Here is a 22,784-nt window from a genome sequence, read left to right as displayed (position 1 = left end):
ATCATCAATAAATCAACAAACAGCAAGTGCTGGATGTGGAGAAAAGGGAGCCCTCATATACTATTGGTGGGAATGCAGTCTGCCGTAGCCACTGTGGAAAACAGTATGGAGTTTTCTTGAGAAATTAAAAATGGAACTTCTGTTTGACCCAGTAATCCCACTTCTGGGAATATATCCTAAGAATCCTGAAACACCAATTCAAAAAAATACATGCACCCCTATGTTTGTAGCAGCATCATTTATAATAGATAAGATCTGTAAAATACTCAAGTGCCCATCAGTAGATGAGTGGATAAAAAACTGGTACGTTTACACAATGAAATACTATATGACAATAAAAAAGAAGGAACTCTTACCTTTTGCAATAGCAGGGATAAACCTGGAGACTATTACGCTAAATGAAATAAGCCCATCAGAGAAAGAAAAATACCATATGATCTCACTTATATATATGGAATCTAATGAACAAAATAAACTAACAAACAAAATAGAAACAGATACATGGACACATGGAACAGGCTGGCAGCTGTCAGGGGGCAGGGAAGGATGGAACTGGAAGAAAGAAGATAAAGGTATCAGCCAAAGAAAATACATGCATGACTCAGACACAAACAGCAGTGTGGTGATGGCCAGAGAAAAAAGGGCAAGGGATAAGTGGAGGTGGGAAAAAGCAGAAAAAGTGGGTACAACTGTAAGAGCATAAGCAATAATAAATAAAGAAAAAAACTTTAACAACAACAACAAACAACAATGGAATGGCCTTATGATTCAGTGATTCTACTTTTGGGAATACATATACATGAGGAAACCTGAAACACTGATTTGAAAGAATATATGCACCCCTATGTTCATTCCAACATTATTTACAATTACCAAGGTTTGGAAGCAGCCCAAGTGTCCATCACTAGATGAGTGGATAAAAAGCTGTTGTACATTAATACAATGGAATACTATTTAGCCTTAAAAAAAAAAACAGAGATCTTACCTTTTGCAACAGCTTGGATGGACCTGGGGAGTATTATACTAAACGAAATAAAGCAGCCAGAAAAAGACAAATACCATATGATTTCACTTATATGTGGAATCTAATAAACAAAATAAACTAACAAACAAAATAGAAACAGACTCATGGATACAGATAAGAAACTTACAGTTGTTGAGGGGAGGGATGTTTGGAGGCTGTGAGAAAAAGGTAAAGGGATTTAAACAAACCTTATAAACACAGACAACAGTATGGTGATGACCAGAAGGAAAGGGTGGGTGGGGAATGTAGAAAAACGTAAAGAGGGGATAAATGGTGATGGAAGGAGACTTGACTTTGTGCGGTGAACACAGAACAATACATTTATAATACAGATGATGTATTATAGAATTGTACACTTGAAATCTATATAATTTTATTAACCAACATCACCCCAATAAAATAAATTAAAAAAAGAAATAAGCCACCCAACAACAGAGAGCTAGACATAGAAAGAATAACCTAGGAGCTAAAGGTCAACTAGTAAGAGTCTTGGATGGTAACTACATATTGTCCTAAGCTGAGATGTAAACAGTGGAATCTTCTCCAACATTGGTATAATTGTTAATCCCAAGTACAGCTGACCATTGAACAGCATGGGTTTGAACTGTGTGGATCTACCTATATGCACATTTTTTCAGTAGGTGCTGTAAATATACTTTTTCTTTCTCATTATTTTCTTAATCTTTTCTCTAGCTTACTTTAGTGTAAAAATATAGTACATAATACATATAATGTATAAAATATGTGTTAATATTATTGGTAAGACTTGCAGACAACAGTAGGCTATTGGTAGTTACATTTTGGGGGACTCAAAAGTTATATGTGAATTTTTGATTGTGCAGGGGGTCAGCATTCCTAACCCCCACATGGTTCGTGGTCAACTGCACATCCATTACTAAATGCTCTTCTCTTAGTTAAGCTTCTGCTCTGTGTCTCAGAGCAGCAGCCACGGGCAGACTGTCTCTGGATATTGCAGCAGTCCCCAAAGTTTCTCTACATTTGATCTTGTCCCACTGAGACTGACTTTACCCCTGGGCAACCATAGGCACTGGTATTGCCATTTTATAGCTTTTTTCATGGCCTAAGTTCACTGCATCTCCTTTCACTTTCACACGTCTCTGTTTAAACCATGAATTACAGAGTCCCTGTTTGTAGCTGGCAGTGCTCAGAGCAGGTGCTCCCAGAGAGCGCTTACCCCTACACGTGAATCTCATTTCCTTCCTCCAGTCTGCCCTTCACTCTTGATTAACTATGGTTGATGAATCTCGCCCCCTGCTCTCCTTCCTCTCTGTAGGTTCTAGCCATCACCATCTTCCACAGGTGGAGAAATTAAGGTTCAGTCTTGCATGACATGGGTGGAAGGGCTGGCTTGCCTCTCGCTGGCTGGACTTCTGTGCTGTGCCCTCCACTGCTCCCTGTTCCCTCTCTCCCAGGACTGAGTAGAGGCAGCCAACTACAGCCCCAGAGCCCCGCCTCCCTGATGCTGTCACCCATTTCACAAATGGAGAAAATAAAGCTGAAAAAGGCCACTCAGCTGGCAGTGGTGCACAAGAATAGAGCAACTCTGACCCAGAGTCTGAGCTCCTCATCACCATAAGCTGCTTGGTCTCAGTGCTTTTCAGTGGAGCGCAAAATCCCCAGGTTTATCTGGGGGAGAAATAGGAGAACTGACAAGTATTGGCCACAAGGCCATATTTATTATACATGGATTTTAGCTGGCTATTTTGTTTATTTTGTTACATGAAATAATTCAAAGGGGGAAATCTCTATGCGTAACCCAGCTCCTCAGCCCAGCATGTGGAGACAGGAAATCTCTAGTTTACAAGAACATTCCCAGCCTGGTCCAGCACATCTGAAGAAGTCAGTTGCCTTGCAGGCATATCAGACTCTTTTTTGCTTCCCATCCTGTGCCCTGTCCCCACTTTACCCTGGGTGGGAGCTCTGTCATCCTCCACCTATCCGCTTCCCAGAAAAGGAGGTTTATTCAGAGAAACTTGGAAGCCATTTGGCAAAAGGAAAAGGAAGCCATTGTTAGCTGGCAGCTGGAGTCACAGAACATTTTCTTTCTGATACATTTACATTCACATCCACTTCTCCCTCTTGCTACAGAAAATTCAGGAATTGACGCCGTAAACTTGGAAGATGAAAAAGAGCTACACAAAATTAGCAGAGCTGCAGGGCCTAAAAGGAATGTCAATGCTCCTTCCTTCAAAAAATAAAAGTCTGACTAGAGTGAAAAAGAATTTTCATCACAATGGAAAGTAGGAATAAAGCACAAAGATTTCTTTTTCAACTGCAGATATTATACACATCACCCCACAACACAGGAAGTAAGGGAAAGCTAGTGAAAATTTTTCTAGCTTGAAAATGTTAGCATCTATCTACAAGGATAAGTACTGTGCCCAACAGCATAATATAAATTTAAAGAGGAAAGTCTCCAAACTTCTGTCCCCAAACTCATACCTTCGATTTGAAATAGAGGACTCTCCCTAGGGAGACTAACCAAATAGCAACCACAGTAATAGCTCAGTTTTCTAATTACAACATAGACTAGCTCCAAAGACCTAGGAAGGGCAGAACCAGAAAAAGTGAAATTAGTAGCTCAATCCTGAATCTTGTTGAACACTCTGTATCAATTAAAACCACAACACATCATAAAAAAGAAAGAACTCCCTGCATCAGATTAAGTTCTCCTCTGTAATCTCTGTGATGACCTCCATCGGATTGTATGGTTTGCAGCAAACAGCTGCTTGAGGTCTTGGTTATTAGTGCTTAAATAAATACATGGTTGTAATAGGTCTACATTAACATTATGAAAGCTGAAGCCTTCACATATTGAGTAATTGCTAGTGGCTTTTCACTCTGCCTCTCTTGCCAATGTGCCTGCTTGAAATTCAGGCACACAGTGACAAGGATTATTTGCATGTGCTGAATAGACCAGCAGACAGCCATAGCCTTCTCTTTTCTTGAAGACAGGAATGAGGGACCTGCGAAAGGGATGTTTGGGCAAAGCCTTCACAGTCCTTCCTGCCCAGGCCTCTCTACAGGGTCACCAAGCCCTCTGCAGGTGCCTACACAGGCAGTCCCTCAGAAGGCACCAATCAACTGGGAGGCTCCCCTGAGAATGAAGCAGCAGCATCTCTCGGGCAGATGGGATGGGGATGTGAGAATGGTTCATCAAAGCCTGTACTGAGAAACTGAACTTACCTCTCTTCCCAGTTACCACTGAGCTTGAATTTTTGTGTGTCTGTGTGTGTGATATACCAGAGCTTATGAGGGAACCAGGAATGTAAATTGTGCTTTAAGATAAACAACAGAGACAGACATGTTAAAAGGGGAGCTTAGGTTATACAAATAAAACTTAGCTTAGCAGAGCATTTCACAGGGTATTTAGCCATGTGTCTCTTTGACACAAACAGCAAGTATCTTCTCCATCTCCCTGTGAAGAATGGAGGGCATCTCACCTTGACTTTTCCATAGCTTCCTTTGGGAATGAGAATCTTGTAGCCATTCACCTCCACAGAGAGCTCCTTCACCCAGGAGACAGCTGATCCTCCCCGGTGTTCATTCTTGGCCTCCACGCTGAAGAAGGGGAGGTTAGAAGTCTGCAAACACTGCCGGGCCAAGAGGTAGGCACAAGAGCCTTGGAAGTGGAAGAGGAAGCCATCGAAAGTGTGATAGTGTGGCTCTCCAAACACTACGCACGTACTGGTCTCCACGGGGCTGCAGTAGAAGAATTTGCCTTTGGGGTCGCATATTTCAAAGGGACTACAAGAGGCCTCCTGGCAATAGATCTCATTGTTGAAATCCAAACAGCGGCACTTGATGGTACAGTTCAGGTCTTCCCAAAACACCTCCCCTCGCCGAAGGAACTGTCCTGGGGAATAATGACATTAGAGCCAACATTTACTGAGCACTTACCTCTGTGCCAGGCATTGGGCTAAACGCTTGACCTGCACTAAACCATTTAATCCACAAAGGAATCTTATAAGTATTGTTGCCCTCACTTGATAAGTGGGGAACTGAGGCTTAAGAGAATTCAAGCAACTCACCCAAGATTACTGAGCAACTCAGTGGCGAAGTCAGGATTCCAAGTGAGTCTGTCTGAATCCAGCTTAAGCTCTTGGCACAATCTTTTCCATGCAGGTAAGCACACTCTTATTCAAGGAAAGACACATTGTCTTAATCTATGGGAAATTCTATGACATAGGAGTGATGGCCTTCCTTTCAGCAAAAAGAAGAAGAGTAATCCCACAGAAGACTCTGCTTCCCCAGGTAACTCAGCAACACTGTTCACTCGTTCATCCATCTACTGATTCAACAAACATTTGTTGGGGGAACAGTGTATGGCAGAAGAGGTCAATAGCATGAACCAGGGATCAGATGTACAAGTATAATCCCAGTCTTTCTGGGAAGATGCTAGGAAGGGCTGACCTCTTGCTTGGCACCTTCCAGGGTTCATGAATCCTGAAGACGCTGCTTAGATAAAACTTATGTCTGTACAACTTGTCTTTCCTCTCACTCCAGGCCCTGGCAAAGCCCCACACTTTTCTCCCTTCATCTGCTGGACCGAAATTCTTGACAGGAGGAGGACGAGTTAGAGGCAAGGACATGGTTTTAAGGGATGTGCTCATTTTTTAAGTGTTCAACTGCTATTTATTTGGTAGACAACCAGTCTTTAAAGACATTTCCCTAAATAAATGATCTCCATCAAAATTTTTGAAATTTGCTGGTTGTTAATATCAACCTTCCATGGCACTAGGAGAACTCAAGGCTGAGAGCTGTGATGGTCCCTGGCTGGGGGTCAGAGTTGAGGGGACTGGGCAATGGTCACAGCTCTGCAGCTTCCTGCTGTGACTACTGACTTGGTTTCCATCAGTCTTGGTTCTCTAGCCCATAAATGTGGACGGTGTTCCTTCCTTAGCCCTGCCCTGGGGGGCACAGTGATGCTCTACAAAGCTGGTGCCCACCAACAGAGGTGGGGCATTTGTAAAGTGAGAATCTCTGGAAAGGAAAGTATCAAACACACAACATTAAGATATACAAATAATGTGGTAGACCAGGAGTAGCTATAGTTTGAAACTGTAGTTTGAAAAGATTTCTCATGTTTTTATAAAACTGACTACCCAGTGCACAGGTGGCAAACACAAGGCCCGTGGGCTGAATCCAGCCCTCCACCTTGTTTTATCCGGCCTAGCACCTTGTTTCTACCTGGCAGCAGTATCAAGTTCCTTGCCCATAGTTAAGGAGTAATTACATTTATACAGTCCTAAAATTACATTTGGCCCTTTGAAGGCAACCACGAGGCTGATGTGTCTCCCAGTGAAAATGAGTTGATAGCCCTGACCCAGTGAATAGTACAAGGCTGCAAGGTTTACCCCAGCTGAAGGCATGGTTGCTCCCAAAAGTCTTTTCTCTGTCTATCCAATAGGAATAATTGTATCTCAGCAGGCAATTAGGTTTCATACTTGGTGAGCACAGCATCCCAAAATGGGATAATAGATCTATTCACATTCCCAGTAGGTCATACGCATCAGCACTGAGAAAGGCTCCTCAAACCTCGGCAAACTTCGGCCCTGGTCCCGACTGCATGTATTGTAACAGCCTCCTCTCAGTGTAATTTCCAGTCACTGCTTTTTCAGAATTCAATAAATGAGAGGTAAATGCCTTTGAATAGAGGAGGTTGGGATGAAAAGGTAGACTCTCTCAGATAATTTTCTTTGCAAAATGATGATATAATAAACCAGATCTGCCATCACCCAGGCCAAATCCCAGTCTTGTTAGATTGTTGTATGTCCAGGGGCACATAAAAATACATAGTAGTCTGTATAAGGATATTGAATTTGTCCCGTATGTGAAACCCAAACCCATAATTCAGAAGGAAAAGCATGAAATCAAAGTGAGGGCTCTAGACAGTTGGCATCTAGTCAACACACAGCTCTGCAAGCCAATGTTCCCATTAGCATGGCATTTGACTCCCGCCCAGGACCCTGGGAGGATGTCTCTAGTCATTTAGGCTGCACAGTCACAGCCAGTCAACACGGTGACACTTGGACAAAGGGAGGGGAGGTGCTGGGTGGATCTCCAGTCCAGACCATAAAATGAAGAGAGAGAATGGAGTGTTGGTTTGGTACTTTTCACAGACCTGAGTAAAGCTGTAGTTATACTCTGTAAGGGAGGAGGTTTCAATCTCTGAAATCCTGGTGAGCTTTGGAGCTAGATTCTTTTCTGTCTGGTTTAATACCAGTCTTACTCTAAGATATTTGCTATTCTGAACATGGAGGACTTCACAGAGTCTGCAGGGCCAAGATGTCCAGGCAGACCCCCTTCACAAATGACCTTCTCTTACAGCAAAGGCAGAGGTGTCATGAGCCTGAACACAATGCAGGGACTGGGGGCCTTGGGCATGGGGGCTTCAGACCAGGTAAACATGGCTTTTCTGCATATTATACAACTTGAAGCTGAGCCAAAAGAGAAACCCAACACTATGGGGTTGCCGAGACATGCAGGTCACCAAGCCAGGCTTTCTATCTAAGGAGGCAAGAGACTTCCTGAAATCTTCATCCCATTACAAAACTTTTTTTACAGGTCTGAAAACATTTTCCCCAGAGCTACCCTCTACCCTTCCATAGCGCCCTGCACTCATGTCTACCACACTGTGCCCTAAACCGTACCCTCACTGTTTTTGTGGTACTCTTCTCCTCTACCGTGCTTCGGGGTAGGTGAGAGAGCCTTCCTCCTCAGACCTAACAGCATGGCTAGCACCTTATGGGTCTTAAACTGTTCTTGGAAACATGCAATGGCTGGATGGCTAAATGGATGGGTGGGTGGGTGTTTTACTAATTCTAGTCTCCACTCCTAGGAGCAGAAATATTAACAGAAATCCTGTTTTCAGAATACTTTTGTACACATAGGAAGCAGGTATCTATAAACCTGGCTGTTCCTGTGAGACCCCTGGGCTTTTTGCATACCCAAGATGTTCTGATTATTCAGAAAGGACCCCAAACTTCAGATGTTGATGTAAAAGGAAGCCGCTGAGATCTAATTCCATTTGTTCACACAGCCCTTAGGCTGCTCTTGATTCTCCCCAAGCTCCTGCAGATTTTGCTGCTGCTGGGAGGATTTTAGGCAGAGCTACCCTAAAGACTATGACACTTTTTTCTTTCTTCCTAATCATACGGTCTAACACTGATTTACTCTTTTAGAGGCCAGGCAACACTCCAAGTTTGCCCACTCCTGTATCTACAAAGTGCCGGTGGCAGAGCAGGAGTAAAGATGAGAAGAAACAATTAAAGAAGGGAAATGACAACAACAATGATGATGTTAAACAGAATGGCTCCTTTCTGTCCCTCTGGTTGAGAAATCATCCACGATCCTTGTCTCCTTTGCAGTTGTTGCAAATGGGGAACTATGTTCACACCCCAGGCAAGAACTTCATAAGCCGCAGTATAGCAAATACAGGATTTTAGTTGTTGGTCTGATGAATGTGCGTGCTACATTACCTTGACTTCCATTACCAGTTGAGAGATGTTAAAGCCATATGGCCTTGAAACGGGTCTGCTCTGGAGGCTTCAAAGCCTGCCTTTCCATCTCAACTGAACGAACTCTGCTTTGCTATAGAGAAGAGGAACTCCTTTACCTCTGGATGTGCAGCCATTGGCTGGGTCAATTTCTTTCCCGTCAACTTTAAATGCCCAGCGTCCTGGAACATTGACGTTTGTGGTCTCCTGGATATTCACAATATCTGGGGTTCTTGACCCTGGGAGGCTGAAGAAATTGGTGAGGTTTCCACCGTTAAATCCTGCCTGGAGCACAAAAGGAAGACAGGACTTTTGAGCAAAAACACTACCCCCATTGGTTAACTTGCCCAAATACCTTATTTTCAGAATCTAGCACCCCTGAAATCAAGGGACCCTACAGTCTCTGGGCTGCCCTTTCAGTTGAGAAAGGCCTGCCTGGTTCCCGCTATACCCTGATCAAGGTATCCCAGATGGATGGGACTAGCCTCTCAGTCTACCTGGTTAAAGGCTGTGGGTGGCAGGGGAAACATATAAGCAGAGGCCCAGCTTTAGACGTGCAGCAGAAGGGTAAAACGGAGAACCACCTACCTGTGCCATCACTCCCCCAAGGCCCGTCAGGGGATCGCCACCACTGGCCGTCCCAGTGGTCCAGTTGATTTCATAATAATTGAAGAGTGTGAATGTATAGGAGCCATCAGACACCAGGACGGCCTGGAAGGTGTTCACCTGCAGGATGGGAAGGCTGGGCTCAGACCCGCTCTCCCCAGGACCTCCTCTCAGCTCTGTGGTTCCCTGCACTCAGCACCCTCCCTAACCTGGGCAGCCAGAGCTGCTGCTCAGCCAGCCCTCACACTTGGTCTCCTCTGGGGATTTGTTCTCACCTCCAGTGGGAAAAGTGAGATGTATGCGGTAGAGCTCCTGAAAGAAAAATGGCTTGAGGGTAACCCAGAGGCTGACTCAGCAGCACTGCTCTTATACTTCTGATTTGAACCAGGCAAAATTCAGAGGTTGGCTCAGCTTGTGTTGTACACAAGCACCTATAGATGGCGGCATTGGAATAAACTATAGGAAATTGTCCAGGCAGGGAAAGGGCTGCCAGCACCTGTTCCTGGCAGATTGAGTGGTGAGGGGGGCCCCCCCGCACAGGAGACTGAAGTGGTGGTATGGACTGTCTCTCACTTCCGAGGAAACACTGGTGATCTGGGGAGATGTGTCCCCTTTTAAAAATGGCACTTGGAAAGTGATTTTATGGAGCATTTTATGGGGGTGGGGGAGGAATTGCTCCTTAATTGCATCACTTTATATCTGCAAGATTCTCAGCGCTCATCTGTACTTCACACCAATGCAAAAACAGGCAATTTGGGGCCGGGGGTGGGGAGCAATCCCATCTTACAGGTTGAAAAAGTGAAAGCTCAGGGAAATGAATTGCATCTCACAATGACCCAGGAACGGATAATGGGAGTGGAACCAGAGCTCCAGTCCATCTCTTATCACACTGTTCTTACATACTGTCTCAGTGTTAAACTGTTTAGGACAGAGATGTTATACAAATTCAAACAAGCCTTGCAGACAGTCCTGGAAACAAGCTGTAGCAAATACTGTCCTTTACTATCTATCTCCCTTTGCTTATCCCTACCCCTTGACACGTGCTTCCAGGAAATTAAAATAAAAATAGAGTTAAAAGGAGAGGCTGCTTCAACCTTTTCCACTCAAACCTTGTATTTCCTCAGCTACTGAATACTATGCTGATTAACATTCTGTCAGATTCACAGAAAGACCCAAATCCTTATCCTGTGTAATCAAACTTGGGTAGAGGATCTTGGAAGCCCCAAATCACCTATCCTAGAATTCCCAGGGAGGAAGACAAGGTGCAAGAGGAGAAAAGCTCTTTATAAATGAGGATGTCTTCCTCAAGCTCTGTGGTTGCCACAGCTGATCGTGTTTGTGTTAGAGTCACCCAGGCATATGCCTCCATGCTTTGGCTCTGCTCTACCCAAAAGGAAAGTGGGACAAAGAGATGAGTGAGCTCTGGATTTTTGTAAGGTCACTGCAGAGTCAGGTTCAAGAGAGGCATAAAATCAAGGTCACAGAAAGACTAAAGCTAAACCCTCCTTTAGACTAGGATTCTCCTTCAGAAGGTGAATTCATTCTCCTGAAATGAAGTTGGAAATATCTTTGGTTCAAGCAGGTCTTGATAGCAACCCATTTCTGATCCCAGAAGTTACCTCAAAACCAACCAGCCATCCCAATGGCACTCAGAAGCTCTCTAGCCCTCCCACACACATACACATCTCTTTGCCATTAGTTCTGAGACTCATCCAAGATCTCTTTTTGTGAAACTATGTTTTCAAATTCTTAAAAAACCTTCTTATACTCCAGAGGACTTCTAATATACTTGGAGGAAAAACTTCAGGATTCAGAGTTAGGAGACCAGTTTGAACCCTGCTCGGCCTTCTCTGAGGTTCAAATTTCTTTTCTCGCCACTTGGGCAAGTTGTTTAACCTCTCTGGGCCTGTTCCTTCACCTTGTAGAGAGTGGTTATTATGGAACATTCCTGTGAGGGCTTATATGATATGCAAATATAACCTATCATAGATCTGAGCTCATAGTGAGCCTTCAATAAATATTAGTTTTCCTTTCTTAAAGTATGTTTCCTTCTCCTTCCCCTTCTATTGGGTACCCATGAGACCCTCTGTCTCTTCAAGACCTCTCATGCCCAGCATTTAGTTGGCCTGATGATATATGGATTCCTATAGAGAAGGGGGGACCCGGGATAATGAGGAGATGGAAGAGGGGGTCAATTTCAAGACAGGATGGATAGACACTTCTGTAGTTGTGAGGACTGTAATATGTTTTTTTCCAAGGAGCTCAGAACATTCAGATTTTACCTCATTCATCCTTGTTGAAACAGTTCTCACTTAGTCCAGAAATTTACTTCAAATCACAAACCAGAAAGTATCTAAATTATCTCGCCATTTTTATTGCCAGTGGAAGTTTTTTTAAAAATTGGTGGTCAGCATTTGATGGGCATTTCTTTTCTTTTTTCCTCCACAAACACTAAAATTTATCAATTGCTGGCATCTGACATTCTAATGCTGTAAATATGAGGCTTACAGGACAAAAAAAAAACATCACCGGAGGAGTCATTAGCAAGCCATAGCATGACAGAGGAAAATGGACCCTTCTTTAGAGGTTATTTCTAGCCAGTACATCCCCTGTTTAAACTGTGTCTCTGTTTTCCAGAACCCCCCAGCAATCAGGTGCATCTTGATGCTGTGGTCAGGAGGTGCTGAAACACAGGTGTTCCCTGCATGGCAATTGTGGAGTGCCAGCCCAGCACTTTCCACCTTGGTCTCTAGCTCCAGTTTCTGTTCCACCCCCAAGCAGCCAACTCATTGCCAAGGAAATTGAGAAACAGATGGGATTGGAAATAATCCTAGGAAAGCAGAGGGCAGGTTTTTTAGTGTCCTTGCTTATTGGAAATTGTACAGATGAAGATGCATCTGCTCCTTAAAAATCCTCATTGCCAAAGTCACCCAAACAAGCTTCAGGCTTTCGTAAAAATTATGTTCTGTTCCTTTATGTGGAAAGTTGATTATCTCTGCTATAATGCCAGTGATAATCTTTCTTACATGACTTTTATTTGCTCATTTGGGATTTTTGAGCAGATGTTAAACCTTTATTCAGGAAACACTTTAACTGCCCACTCCAATTAGCATCAAATAGGAATGCCAGCCCCTGTCACAATAAAAAAAGGTCATAACATAATAAATTGAGTCAGGTCATTTGCTCCCAAAGCCAGTACCCTACTTTCCTTGTCCTACCAGGTTTTGTGAAAAAAGACAAAAAAGGGAAATAAGCTGATGAGAGAAGCATCTGTGCTGCTGGCAAGATAAAAGGACCTTTTATAGTTGCGTCCCTGATGGGTACCTACCCACATGGCCTGAATCAGGCCTCAGTGCCTGGACCACTTTCCTGCAAAATGGAAGTGCCACCTACTGAAAGAAAATTGTGGCTGGGTTCTGTTTGCACAGTTGTAATGATCAGTGATATAGGGTTAGAGATCTTCTGAAATATTATGGCTGACTGGACTGCTTAAGTATCATATCTCACTTTGTTCCCTGGAAAAATGAGTGACAAGACTCATTAGTTTAACTCAAGGAAATGGATCATCCTTAGCTCTAACAATTAGACTCCTTCACAGTAATGAAGACAGACAATAATTAGGTGTTAGGATATAAAATGGAAACAGAAAATGTGAATTATTACAGGTGTGGTGCTGCTCCCTCCATAAAATGTGACTTCCTCCCAGGTCACAATGAAAACCCAGGTAGCAGAGAAGGTTGCCATGTCTTTGAAGTACTTCCTGATGTCCTTGGTGGCTCTTTTCAAGATGACAGGGTCCATGGTCTCTCTGTAATAGATCTCGCCTCGAATTCCATTGTGCACATCTGCCCAAAATGGAGCAATGAAGGCCCGCCCATCCGTCAAGGGGAAGGACTCTGGCGTGAACTGGCTCACTAGCACGTTGAAGGACACAACTCCATTGTTATTGACCTACAAAAACAGGAGAGGTTTGGCACAGTGGATTTGAAGCCATGACAACTTCAGAGTCCTACCCCAAGATAGACATTTCCCTAATCCCGTGAATAAGAACAACTTCCACTGAATTAGAACTCCCAAACATTGCTCAACCAGGAGGTTTGTTTACTTCCAAACTCATTGGTTTTCTCTCTTTTTTAAAGATTTTATTTATTTATTTTTAGAGAGGGAAGGGAGGGAGAAAGAGAGAGAGAGAGAAACATCAATGTGAGGTTGCTTGGGGCCGTGGCCTGCAACCCAGGCATGTGCCCTGACTGGGAATGGAACCTGCGATGCTTTGGTTTGCAGCCCGCACTCAATCCACTGAACTATGCCAGCCAGGGCACTCATTGGTTTTCTTTACTTTCAATTTTTAGTCAACTGTATTCTTATTAATTTTCATGTTTGTTATCCTAACTCTATTTATATTTACCTAATGCTACCTAGTTGTGTGTGTACGTTTGTGGCTGTGTGACTATATGTGTGAGAGTGTGCATGTGTGTGTGAGTTTTTGTGTGAGTATGAGTGAGTGTGTAGCTGTGTGTTTGTGTGAGTGTGTGTGTCTGATTGGGCAATGTAGTCAATAAAGAAGATCCAGAGTCAGAGATGCAAAATAGGCCAGAAGAATGAAACAGGGAAGCTAAAAGTTAAATTAAAAAATTGAGGAGCTATGTATTAGACCTGATTTCTATTATATGACAAGTGGGGCATGTCAGAAAAAGACAAATCGGATACTTCATCATCAAACTGAGATCTCAGGATGAAACATATCCTGCTCTGGATGAGTCATTTAAAGGACTTCTATAGATGTCACAACCATAGTGATTTTTTCATGATTTGCAAATGGCTTAGTAAACTTGTTAAATTATAAAACCTTACTGTGACAGAAGCTAGTATGCACATTCTGTGGACACAGCACCTGTAGACAACCTGCCTCTCTCCTGAGCCTGAGGCCATGGTGTCAGTGGATGGGGCTGACTTCAGCCTGTGGCTTCAACAGCAGAAATCCTCATGGAAATGCATGTAATTTGTTGATACAGAAAACCTGTAGATCATTTTCTGTATATTCTAATTTTTAGTTCATACTGATTACTAACTTACGGGCATTGACAAGGACATGGAACCAGAAGTAAGTTCTCGGTGCCTGGACCAAGGGTCTATCAGTCTGTTTTGGAAGCAAGGGTGTGGAGTTTGGGAAGGAAGCTGGAGACCCAGCTACAAGGATATTAAGAGTCTATTGTCGGCAGGTAATAGTGAATAACAGGCTTGAAAAAGACTGCACTACTAATTCAAAGTGCTGGAAACTCTTAGGACCAATTTACCCTCAAATAAATCCACCCCAAATTAAAGGGTGGATTCCTTTTGCAAGGACAGGAATTTGTCAGACTCCATGTCACACAGCACATGGAAGAGAAAGGAGCTTAACTAAATGCATTTGTTCCAGCTGTCTGTAAGACTAAGGCTTCCAGAATGGAAATCCTTCATGCTTCTCTCATCTCCAAAATCAGGTCAATGCTTTCTGAAATTTACAGTCAGCTATTACAGACTAAGAAAGCTCTCCTGTGAATAGAGCATAAAAGGCATCTCAAGGTGCCAGATAAATGTGTTTGCTGAGGAATACTGGGTGCAATTAAAACACAGAGACCAGCAGAGGAAGCTGGTGATGGCTGTTGTGTTTTAATTATATTCTGTAGTTAATATCAGTCATTCTCCAACTTTGGTGGACTTCAGAATCCCCTAGAGGGCTTAATAAAACAAAAATTCCTGGGTTCCCCTCCTACAGTTTCCAATTCAGCAGGCCCGGTGTAGGGTTTGAGAAGTGACATTTCTAATAAGAGCCCTAGTGACTCTGATGTTGCAGATTCAAGGGCCACTGGTTACACAACAGAACAAAAAACTATTTTCTAATGGGACTGAGCCCTGAGCTGTAAATCAAACATTGGTGCCTCAGATTTAGAAAGGGCCAGAGGTATAGGTGTTTGGAGCTTCATTTCTTCCTCCAGGGCAGGAATCAGACTACAATAGGATAAGATATAATCTACATATGCCACACCCAATCCTGTAAAGCCAAAGATAAAAACAGGTTCAATTACTGTTAACCTTCTCAAAATGCAACCTTCTAAACTAGCAGCAAACCCAATGAACCAAAAAAAAAAAAATAGCATGAGAACACAGGTTTCCAGGAGAGTTCCAACAGCAAACAGCACCATTTCTTCATGCATGTTTGACCATGGGACCCTATAGCATATCCAGACCCAGTGAGGGTGGCCAAATTGTCAAACGACTTTAATGTTGATTACCCCTCTACTATGCTATGACTCTGCTTCAAATTGGTAGGAAGCCTAAGAACAACAGATACTTAAACTCTTCACACCTCCAGAGGGGAAAGAAAAATGATACTGTTCCTGTTGTGGTTCATTGTATCTTTTTATCTTATCAAGTAGCAGAAATAATGTTCATGATGCTGGGCCTCTGCTTCCCGCCTGTGTTTAATCACCTACAAAAGAAATTGATTGTCCTGTACACTATGAATATTAGCCATTATGCCTTTGACTGACTACCTTAATCACAAGATCTATCAGTTCACGATATCTCAGAGCCTGTCATTTGGACTGCCAATAAATCTTCCTCTACTCCTGGAGCCATGGAAGAAAGTGTTTTTACTATTTTCCTTAGTGACAAAGGGAAAGCCACATGGGCTGCTCCTCCACTTACATAGACAGTGCGGTAAGGAACGCCAAAGAAGAAAATGGGGATGGCCAGCTTGATCTCAGACGAGCTTCCATCATCTACTTTAGGGGTTTTGGTGTCATTCTGCCAAAATGGATACATGAGCTCCCTGGGCTGAACTGTCAAGAGAGACAGTGGTTAGATAGATGGCTGACCTCTCTTCCACAGGGCAAGCCACTTTCCTCCCACCCACTGAAGCCAGTCTTTTTTGCTAAGCCTTACAAACTAAAAGCAAGTCAGACTCCCTTTTTGTTTATCCTAAGCCCAAACTACACACTGTGCATTTTCTTCTGCCCCTGGAAAGGGGGAATGGGAATGATGCTACTTCTCCTAAGGAGAAATCAGTTCACACTTCGTTTCTGTTTTTCCAAACACTTTGGAGAGCACAATGGTTAAGGCTGGCGGAGCACTGTGAAATAACCTGTGCCTGAGCTCTCAAGCCCTGAGAGGGGCCTCTGGGCCTGGCAGGGCTCAGCCCACTTGATCCCAATTTGAAGACAAGGTGCAGAAAAGGTGGCTTGTAGCTATGAAGCTCCTTTCCATCACAAAAATTGTACTATTCAGGTCTTTTCCCAAAAGGTACCTCCTCCCTCCCCCTACATAATGGAAGATACCAGATCCCAGAAAGAAACAAACAGCAGCTGGACCTGGGACAAAGTGGGAGGAGAAGGTTTGTAGTACCTGCCCTGTGAATGACCTTGACTGAGTCCCAGCCCTGTGAGAAGGAAGGCTCTATGCCCAGCTCCTGTTTACCAACGACAGGGTGGGACCCTGGGCCAGGGGGGTTGGGCCCCAGAGAACTCTCTGGAGAGGAGGCTCAGGGTGCTCTCCCACCACCTGGTCAGCACCGCTTATGTCACCTGACTGTGTCACCACCTTTCTGGAAACCTGGCTTGTTTCTCCTCCAAACTCCTGCAGGGGGTGGCCCAGTTTAGTGATAGAAATTAGGCAGTTTCCCAAGGGTCTACGTTGCTGATGACTGGGTCCAGTGGTCTCCACAAAATAATCTACATTTGGATGTAACTTTTCTCTCTCTCTGTCCTCTCTTCTCTTGAATGAAAACAGAACATCTTTTCTTCTTTTTTTTTTTAATTGTTACTTTTCTGGGGCAGTGACAAATTCATCTGGGGGTTTTGGCCTCGGTTCTTGAGGTGCCTGTTGCTGCAATTCAGATGCTAACACCCCATTCTGAGGTGGGAGGCCCTCCCTGGGAAAGCTCTTGCTCTGAGCAATGGAGACCACAGGCTGGCCAGCCCCAGCCCAGGATGGACGGAAGCCTTTTCATGAGCAGACGGCTCATGTGATTGAGAACGTGGAGTGACCAGAAGCACCAGGACAAGCACGAGCTCTCTCTTTAGGAAGCAAGAAACAGGAAGTAGTCTGCCTGGTTGGAGAGCTAACCTGTTTCGAAGGGCTAATGTCAAAGGAAAGCAGGGAAAACAAGCCTGGTCATTAGGTACAAGCATTGCTCCCCAGGCCCAAAAGTTTCTGGGAAGCCAACCAAATTCCCATCTCTAGGAGGTGCTGCAGCTAATTTAATCACAGGAGCACTTGGCAGACAGCTTCATTTAGTGTCACAATTATAGACAAAAAGAGGTTCTTGAACATTTGTATTTTCACAGAAGTTACAAATTCAAAATTCCTGAAGGTAGGAATTTTTTAAAAATCTCTTTATAATTCCTTTTGTAGCAGTATACTTATTAAACTTGAAAGGTGATAAACTTTCTCAAATTAATAATAATAAATCAAATGATGTCATGAGGAGCTATTTAGAAGTGATGCCCACATGTAAATAAGAGCTCCTATTCACACTGAATCACAGTCATTTTAATGACAAGGCTGATTGGCACCTTGGGCCTGGGGGCCCCTCTGCCTGGGGGAGGAAGCAGGCTCAGTCAGGAAGATGGCCCCTAGCTGCTTTCTCTGCACTGATGGGGAGGTAAACCATGAGTGAGCCTAACTAGTGCATGATTTTAAACAGAAAAGAATGGACAGTTAGAATTTTCTCAATTTTAAGAAGAATACAAATAATAAAGATATCTAATACTGTAAATATTTAAGAAATACTTGTTGAATAAAAAATAGGTACTTAATAAAAAGGAGTAGGTTTAGACCATAGTAATTTCCACCTTGGAAACTATTAGTTTTATTTAAAAAACATTAACAGCATGGCCTATTTAATACCATCAGAGTTAATAAAGCTACCACTCATGCTAGCTTTAGGCTAGGGACTTCATAATAAACCTAACTGTGCTCTCTGGACTTTGGGGTTTTATTTTCACCATATAAAATGTACTTTCTTAGACCAGGGGTAGGAGATTAGAGTCAGTGGGACTCTTTCATTATTGTGGAGTTTCACTCTATAGTTTCCAAGCTCCAACTATTTAAATGTCCAGGGTCCTAGAAAAATGTTAGGGGTACACATGCCTTATAGATCTGTTCTTATACCTGTAATCATGTGCCAGGTGAACAAAACAAAGAAAGATGCTTTAGAACTTTAGTCATAGAAGTTTCAAATTCATGGAGACTTTCCCATCTTTCTTTTCTAAAATCCAAAAACAATACAAAGAAATATATGTGGCTTCTCACCTATCCTGGGCAAGGCTACACAGATAAAAGATGGGAATATTTCTTTTTTTAAATTTCACTTACATTTTCAGATTTTTGGCCATTGTAAAAAGCCTCTAACACATATGTTATCAACATCAATGTCAATGCAGTTTCCTGATTTGGGCAAAAACAAGTGTATTCTTTAAACTCTGTGCCTCAAGCTAAACGCCTTAATGGGAATCAGTCATCAGGTATGGGCTGCATGCACGCCTACCCTGTATACTTTCAGGGGAAATAATTTCCATTATCTTAAAGACCCAGTCATTAACATGGGGCAAGCTGGTACGAACAAATCGTGTTCACAGTTAAGTTAGAAAAAAGTGGGAATGTAAATAAACATTATTCAAAGTTAATGTATTTTGCCATTGACAACAAAATGTAATTTACATTTTTTTTGTGTATCTGTAGGCACATACACACCTGCCCTGACAATTATGGCTCCAACAAAAGTGTCTCTTTATAAATTCAAGAGCATGCTAATCAAGAGTTTTAGAAAATTATGTAGTACTCACCTTGCTGCTGTACAAGTGCGAAGATGAAAGAGACCCAAATTCTAAGTAATGATGAATAATTCATCCTGGAATTTTAAAAAGAAAAAGAAAAAAAATTCCCCAGCTTGCCAGAGTAAGTAGAATACCAGGTGTGTTTAGTTGCAAATCCCATGACACGTAACAACCATCACAGAACAAACTCACATAAAATATCCACAAAGTTCTGAGTCAGGTTGAAATCCCCTGAATGCTAACAGGTCCTCCCAAGTTCAACATGTCATGAACAAATTAGACTGGTCCATGAAAAGCCAGTTTGGAAGTGTAATGAGAGCATTCAAATGATCAGTAAATTATATAGACACAATGAGAACAGCAATGAGCCAAAGAAAGCCATCTGCTCTGCAGCTACTCAAGTACTGACAAATAGGAAGGACCTGGCTCTAAAGATTCAGGTCTCAGTTATGTCTCTAGGACAGACCTTCATCTTCTGTGAGACCCAGCTCTTCTGATTTTCACAGCAGCTTTCAAAGAGGTTCAAATAAAAACCAGTTGAAACACAATAGATTTTTACGGGTGGGAAAATTAAGTTTGCCATCACCTTCTCTATAGTATGGAGCAAATCCACATCCTGAAGATTATGCTACCAGATTCACAGTAGCATAAAATTGTCCATTGACTTTCCTGAGTGAAATGAATGATACATTGGTAATTTAAAAAAAAAAATGCCAGGCTCAGTCCTTGAAATTACAATAAAAATAGAAGCCAGCACACAAGCAAGTAATTAGTCCCAGCAAATTAATTAAGGGACATCACAAAAGTGAACTTGTTTCCATTTCAATCACAAGCAGTTGAACCAGCTGCTTCACTCTCTGTTAGAAGAATTGCCAGTCTGTGCCGCTCCATGAAGCTGAGATGCAAACACCCATGCAAGCTCCCAATTACATATACTCCTGCGGAAGAACCAAATGCACAGGTAGATTGTGAAGTTTGCTCCTGACGGTGTTCTTAAATACAAAATCATCCTCTTATTATTTGAAGCTAAAATTGCATGGAAAAATCAGTAAGTCTACCCTGTGAGAGTTTTATTGTAAACCTTCAGTTGTCAAGCATACACATTGAAACCTCAAGCACACAATAAACATTAATTTTGCTGACAATGGTGCTAAGACTTTCACAGAGATCACACAGCTTTAGCGGAGGGAGGGAGACACTTTATGCATGTAAGATGTGAGCCCTTAGGGAAACAGTTCAGAGAGCATAAGGAGAATTCATTTAAATATCTGTATTTATGAAAAATGTCACTAACCTGTTCTGTAGAGACTGGAGGAATCGAGTCAGAAATATTAAGCCAAATCTTGGTAAACAGGAAAAAATTAAGCAAAACAAGAATTCATGTCAGTTCTCCCCCTCTTGCTGCCAATTATTTCTGATTCCTGAAATGATGTCCGAATCCCCTACTCTTAAAACCAAAAATTCAGTTAGTCCTGAGCTAGAGTCAGATAAGTGTTGAGTTGCAATCAAGTTTTTTTCTATTGATTAAGAAAAAGTAAATCTAAAGATCAGTTTCAGGATTGTGTGGAGAGGTTCTTTTCCTGAAAAACTAGACCTTCTCCCCACCCCCCTTAAAAAAAGTAGATTCAGATGGAAATGTCAGGTACTTGGAGCTGAAACCTTGAGCCTTTCTGATTGGAATCAGTTTGCACTGAAAAACACAAAAGAAAACCCCCCTTCCACCTTTGTACCCAAAAAAAGGCAACTGTATAATGTTACAGAATTAGCATCTACCAGCATGGGATTAAAACTCCAAACAAAGCTGCTGCTTCCAACATTTAAATAAAGTTGGTTTTCTACTAAAGTCTTTTTTTAGTTTCTTTGGTTTTGAACTGTTGCCACAGATAGGCTCTACTCTGTTTTTTCACAGGTGTGCATGAAGTATTTAAAGAAACTCGCTCAAACTTGTCCAGGTTTTATTTCTTCCCTTTCCTCCCTGATTCTCCACTGTGCAGTGTGACCGCCCAGGGCAGTTTCTAGCAAAACCAAGGGGTTAGACAGCGCAGGATGTGATCTTTCACAAGGAAAGACCAGCCTGAATTCTGGAAGCTTCCGTGGGTGCCCAGTGAGGGTCCTCAGAGAGATAGACTCCTTATGATGAAATTTTGCACTAAGTAAATAATTTAAAGGTATTGTGAAGAATGAGAAAAATAGAGTGAAATTTGTTTAAAAAGAAATCATTTCAATGTAGTAGAAAAAAACTATATGTAAGTCAGTGGGAAATGCAAATCTACTCCAAATGGGTCTGTGAGCAAGCATTTAAATGTTTACTGTACAAAATAACGTAATTCCAGTTTTGAACAAGTTGTCCTAAAATGGACAAGAGTATTGGGGGAACTAATGTTTTAGTACAAATCATTCAATATTTTTCTAAAGACCCATGATCATTCAGTAGATCTTGCCCACTAGTATTATGAATCGTCCACATATATTTACTTACAGATATCAAATGGTTATTTTCCTCCAAAAGCACATATTTGTATAACAGAATACCTACTTTTTGAGTGCCTAACCAAAATAAAATTAAACTCAGTCTCATCTAAAAAGCATTCTCCTTGCCCAGTCTTTGTTAAGGTGTGAGTCCCATAGTCAACCTAACTGTCTTGAAGCAAACTAATTGGTTTTGTTTTTAAAACTGCCAGTGGCATAATAATTGCTTTGGTCTTCTTCCTTCAAGATCTCAAGGGTATTTGTATCCCAGCCCTTTGACCCATATTAAACACTCCATCTTCCTTGAGGCAGGACTCCTACTGAGATAAACGCCATCAGGGCCTAACCAGACACACAAGATGGTGGCATAAATGGGTCAGAATCACCTTGAGAACACAGGTGCGAGGAGTGCCAGGCACGCAGGGGTAGACTGCTCTGGTTGGGCTGGGAAGCCAGTCAGTGAGAGTGTATTTTAGGTGCTCACTCAATGGTCACAGGTGGAGAAATGATAAAAATCTTTGTATATTTTCCATTTTTTATATTTTATTTTTAGATTATTTTTAACATTTATTTTCAGTTATAGTTGACATGCAATATTATATTAGTTTCAGGCATACCACATAGTATGGTGGTAACCTGATAAGGTGATAACCTGATAAGTGTAGTACCAATCTGGCACCACACATAGTATTATTATGATACTGTTGACTCTGTCCCTTGTGCCATGGGTGACATGCCTGTGACTATTTTTATAACTGGCAATTTGTGCTTCTTCATCCCTTTCACTTATCCCCCAACCCCTCTCCCAACTGGTGTCCAACAGCCTGTTCTCTGTATCTATGAGTTTGGATAAAAAACTCTTTTTATGGCATGTTGACAGGAGGGCTCATCTTGCTGAAGATGTAAAGTGAGTCAAGATTCTGACAAGATTTAGGTGAAATGCGGGTTGAGGGTGACTGAAGGCAGTCGCCCGTGAAGCTCATGCTTTGTAAAGGTGGCCTTGACTGAGGCTGTTCTTAAGGCAGGAGGAAGGCTACCTTCAACAAAACAAACATAAAACACATAATTCCCTAAAAGCGACAAGAGTGCAACTTCCATGCTGATTTGTTTTGCTTTGTTTTCATAAGTCTCTACACCTTTCTGTGAAAGAGAGATTTTGAGCTCCAAGTGAGAAGTGTGGTTGGCCAACAGCCTTCAGCTGTGAGTCCCTCTGGCTTGGCCTCAGCACTAGAACCAAGGGCACACCCTGGGGGGTGGCCCTCCACCAACGAACAGACTTGGCAGTGAGACAATGGCCTGATGCTTTCCACCTAAACCAGGAGTTTGCTAGTGACCATCTAACATTCT

At 42.4% G+C, this 22,784-nt stretch overlaps 1 protein-coding gene across 1 annotated transcript in view; it reads right to left on the bottom strand.

Moving 5' to 3' along the window:
- The window catches only part of LOC123832539 (tubulin-specific chaperone cofactor E-like protein), a 212,638-nt gene that overhangs the window by 107,297 nt on the left and 82,557 nt on the right, over nt 1-22,784 (bottom strand). The window contains exons 8-13 of the mRNA XM_045860210.1: nt 18,978-19,042; nt 15,841-15,974; nt 12,814-13,101; nt 9,133-9,270; nt 8,664-8,829; nt 4,489-4,901 (exon numbers count right to left, since the gene is read on the bottom strand). Coding sequence (XP_045716166.1) covers nt 4,489-4,901; nt 8,664-8,829; nt 9,133-9,270; nt 12,814-13,101; nt 15,841-15,974; nt 18,978-19,042 — 1,204 coding nt within the window. The remainder of the gene's footprint in view (nt 1-4,488; nt 4,902-8,663; nt 8,830-9,132; nt 9,271-12,813; nt 13,102-15,840; nt 15,975-18,977; nt 19,043-22,784) is intronic.

The sequence above is a fragment of the Phyllostomus hastatus genome, unplaced genomic scaffold (genome assembly GCF_019186645.2).
Source record: "Phyllostomus hastatus isolate PE091 unplaced genomic scaffold, TTU_PhHast_1.1 phas_scaffold_193, whole genome shotgun sequence".
Classification (NCBI taxonomy): Eukaryota; Metazoa; Chordata; class Mammalia; order Chiroptera; family Phyllostomidae; genus Phyllostomus; species Phyllostomus hastatus.
Note: the sequence above shows the minus strand (reverse complement) of the source record. Positions and strands in the feature narration are given on the sequence as shown.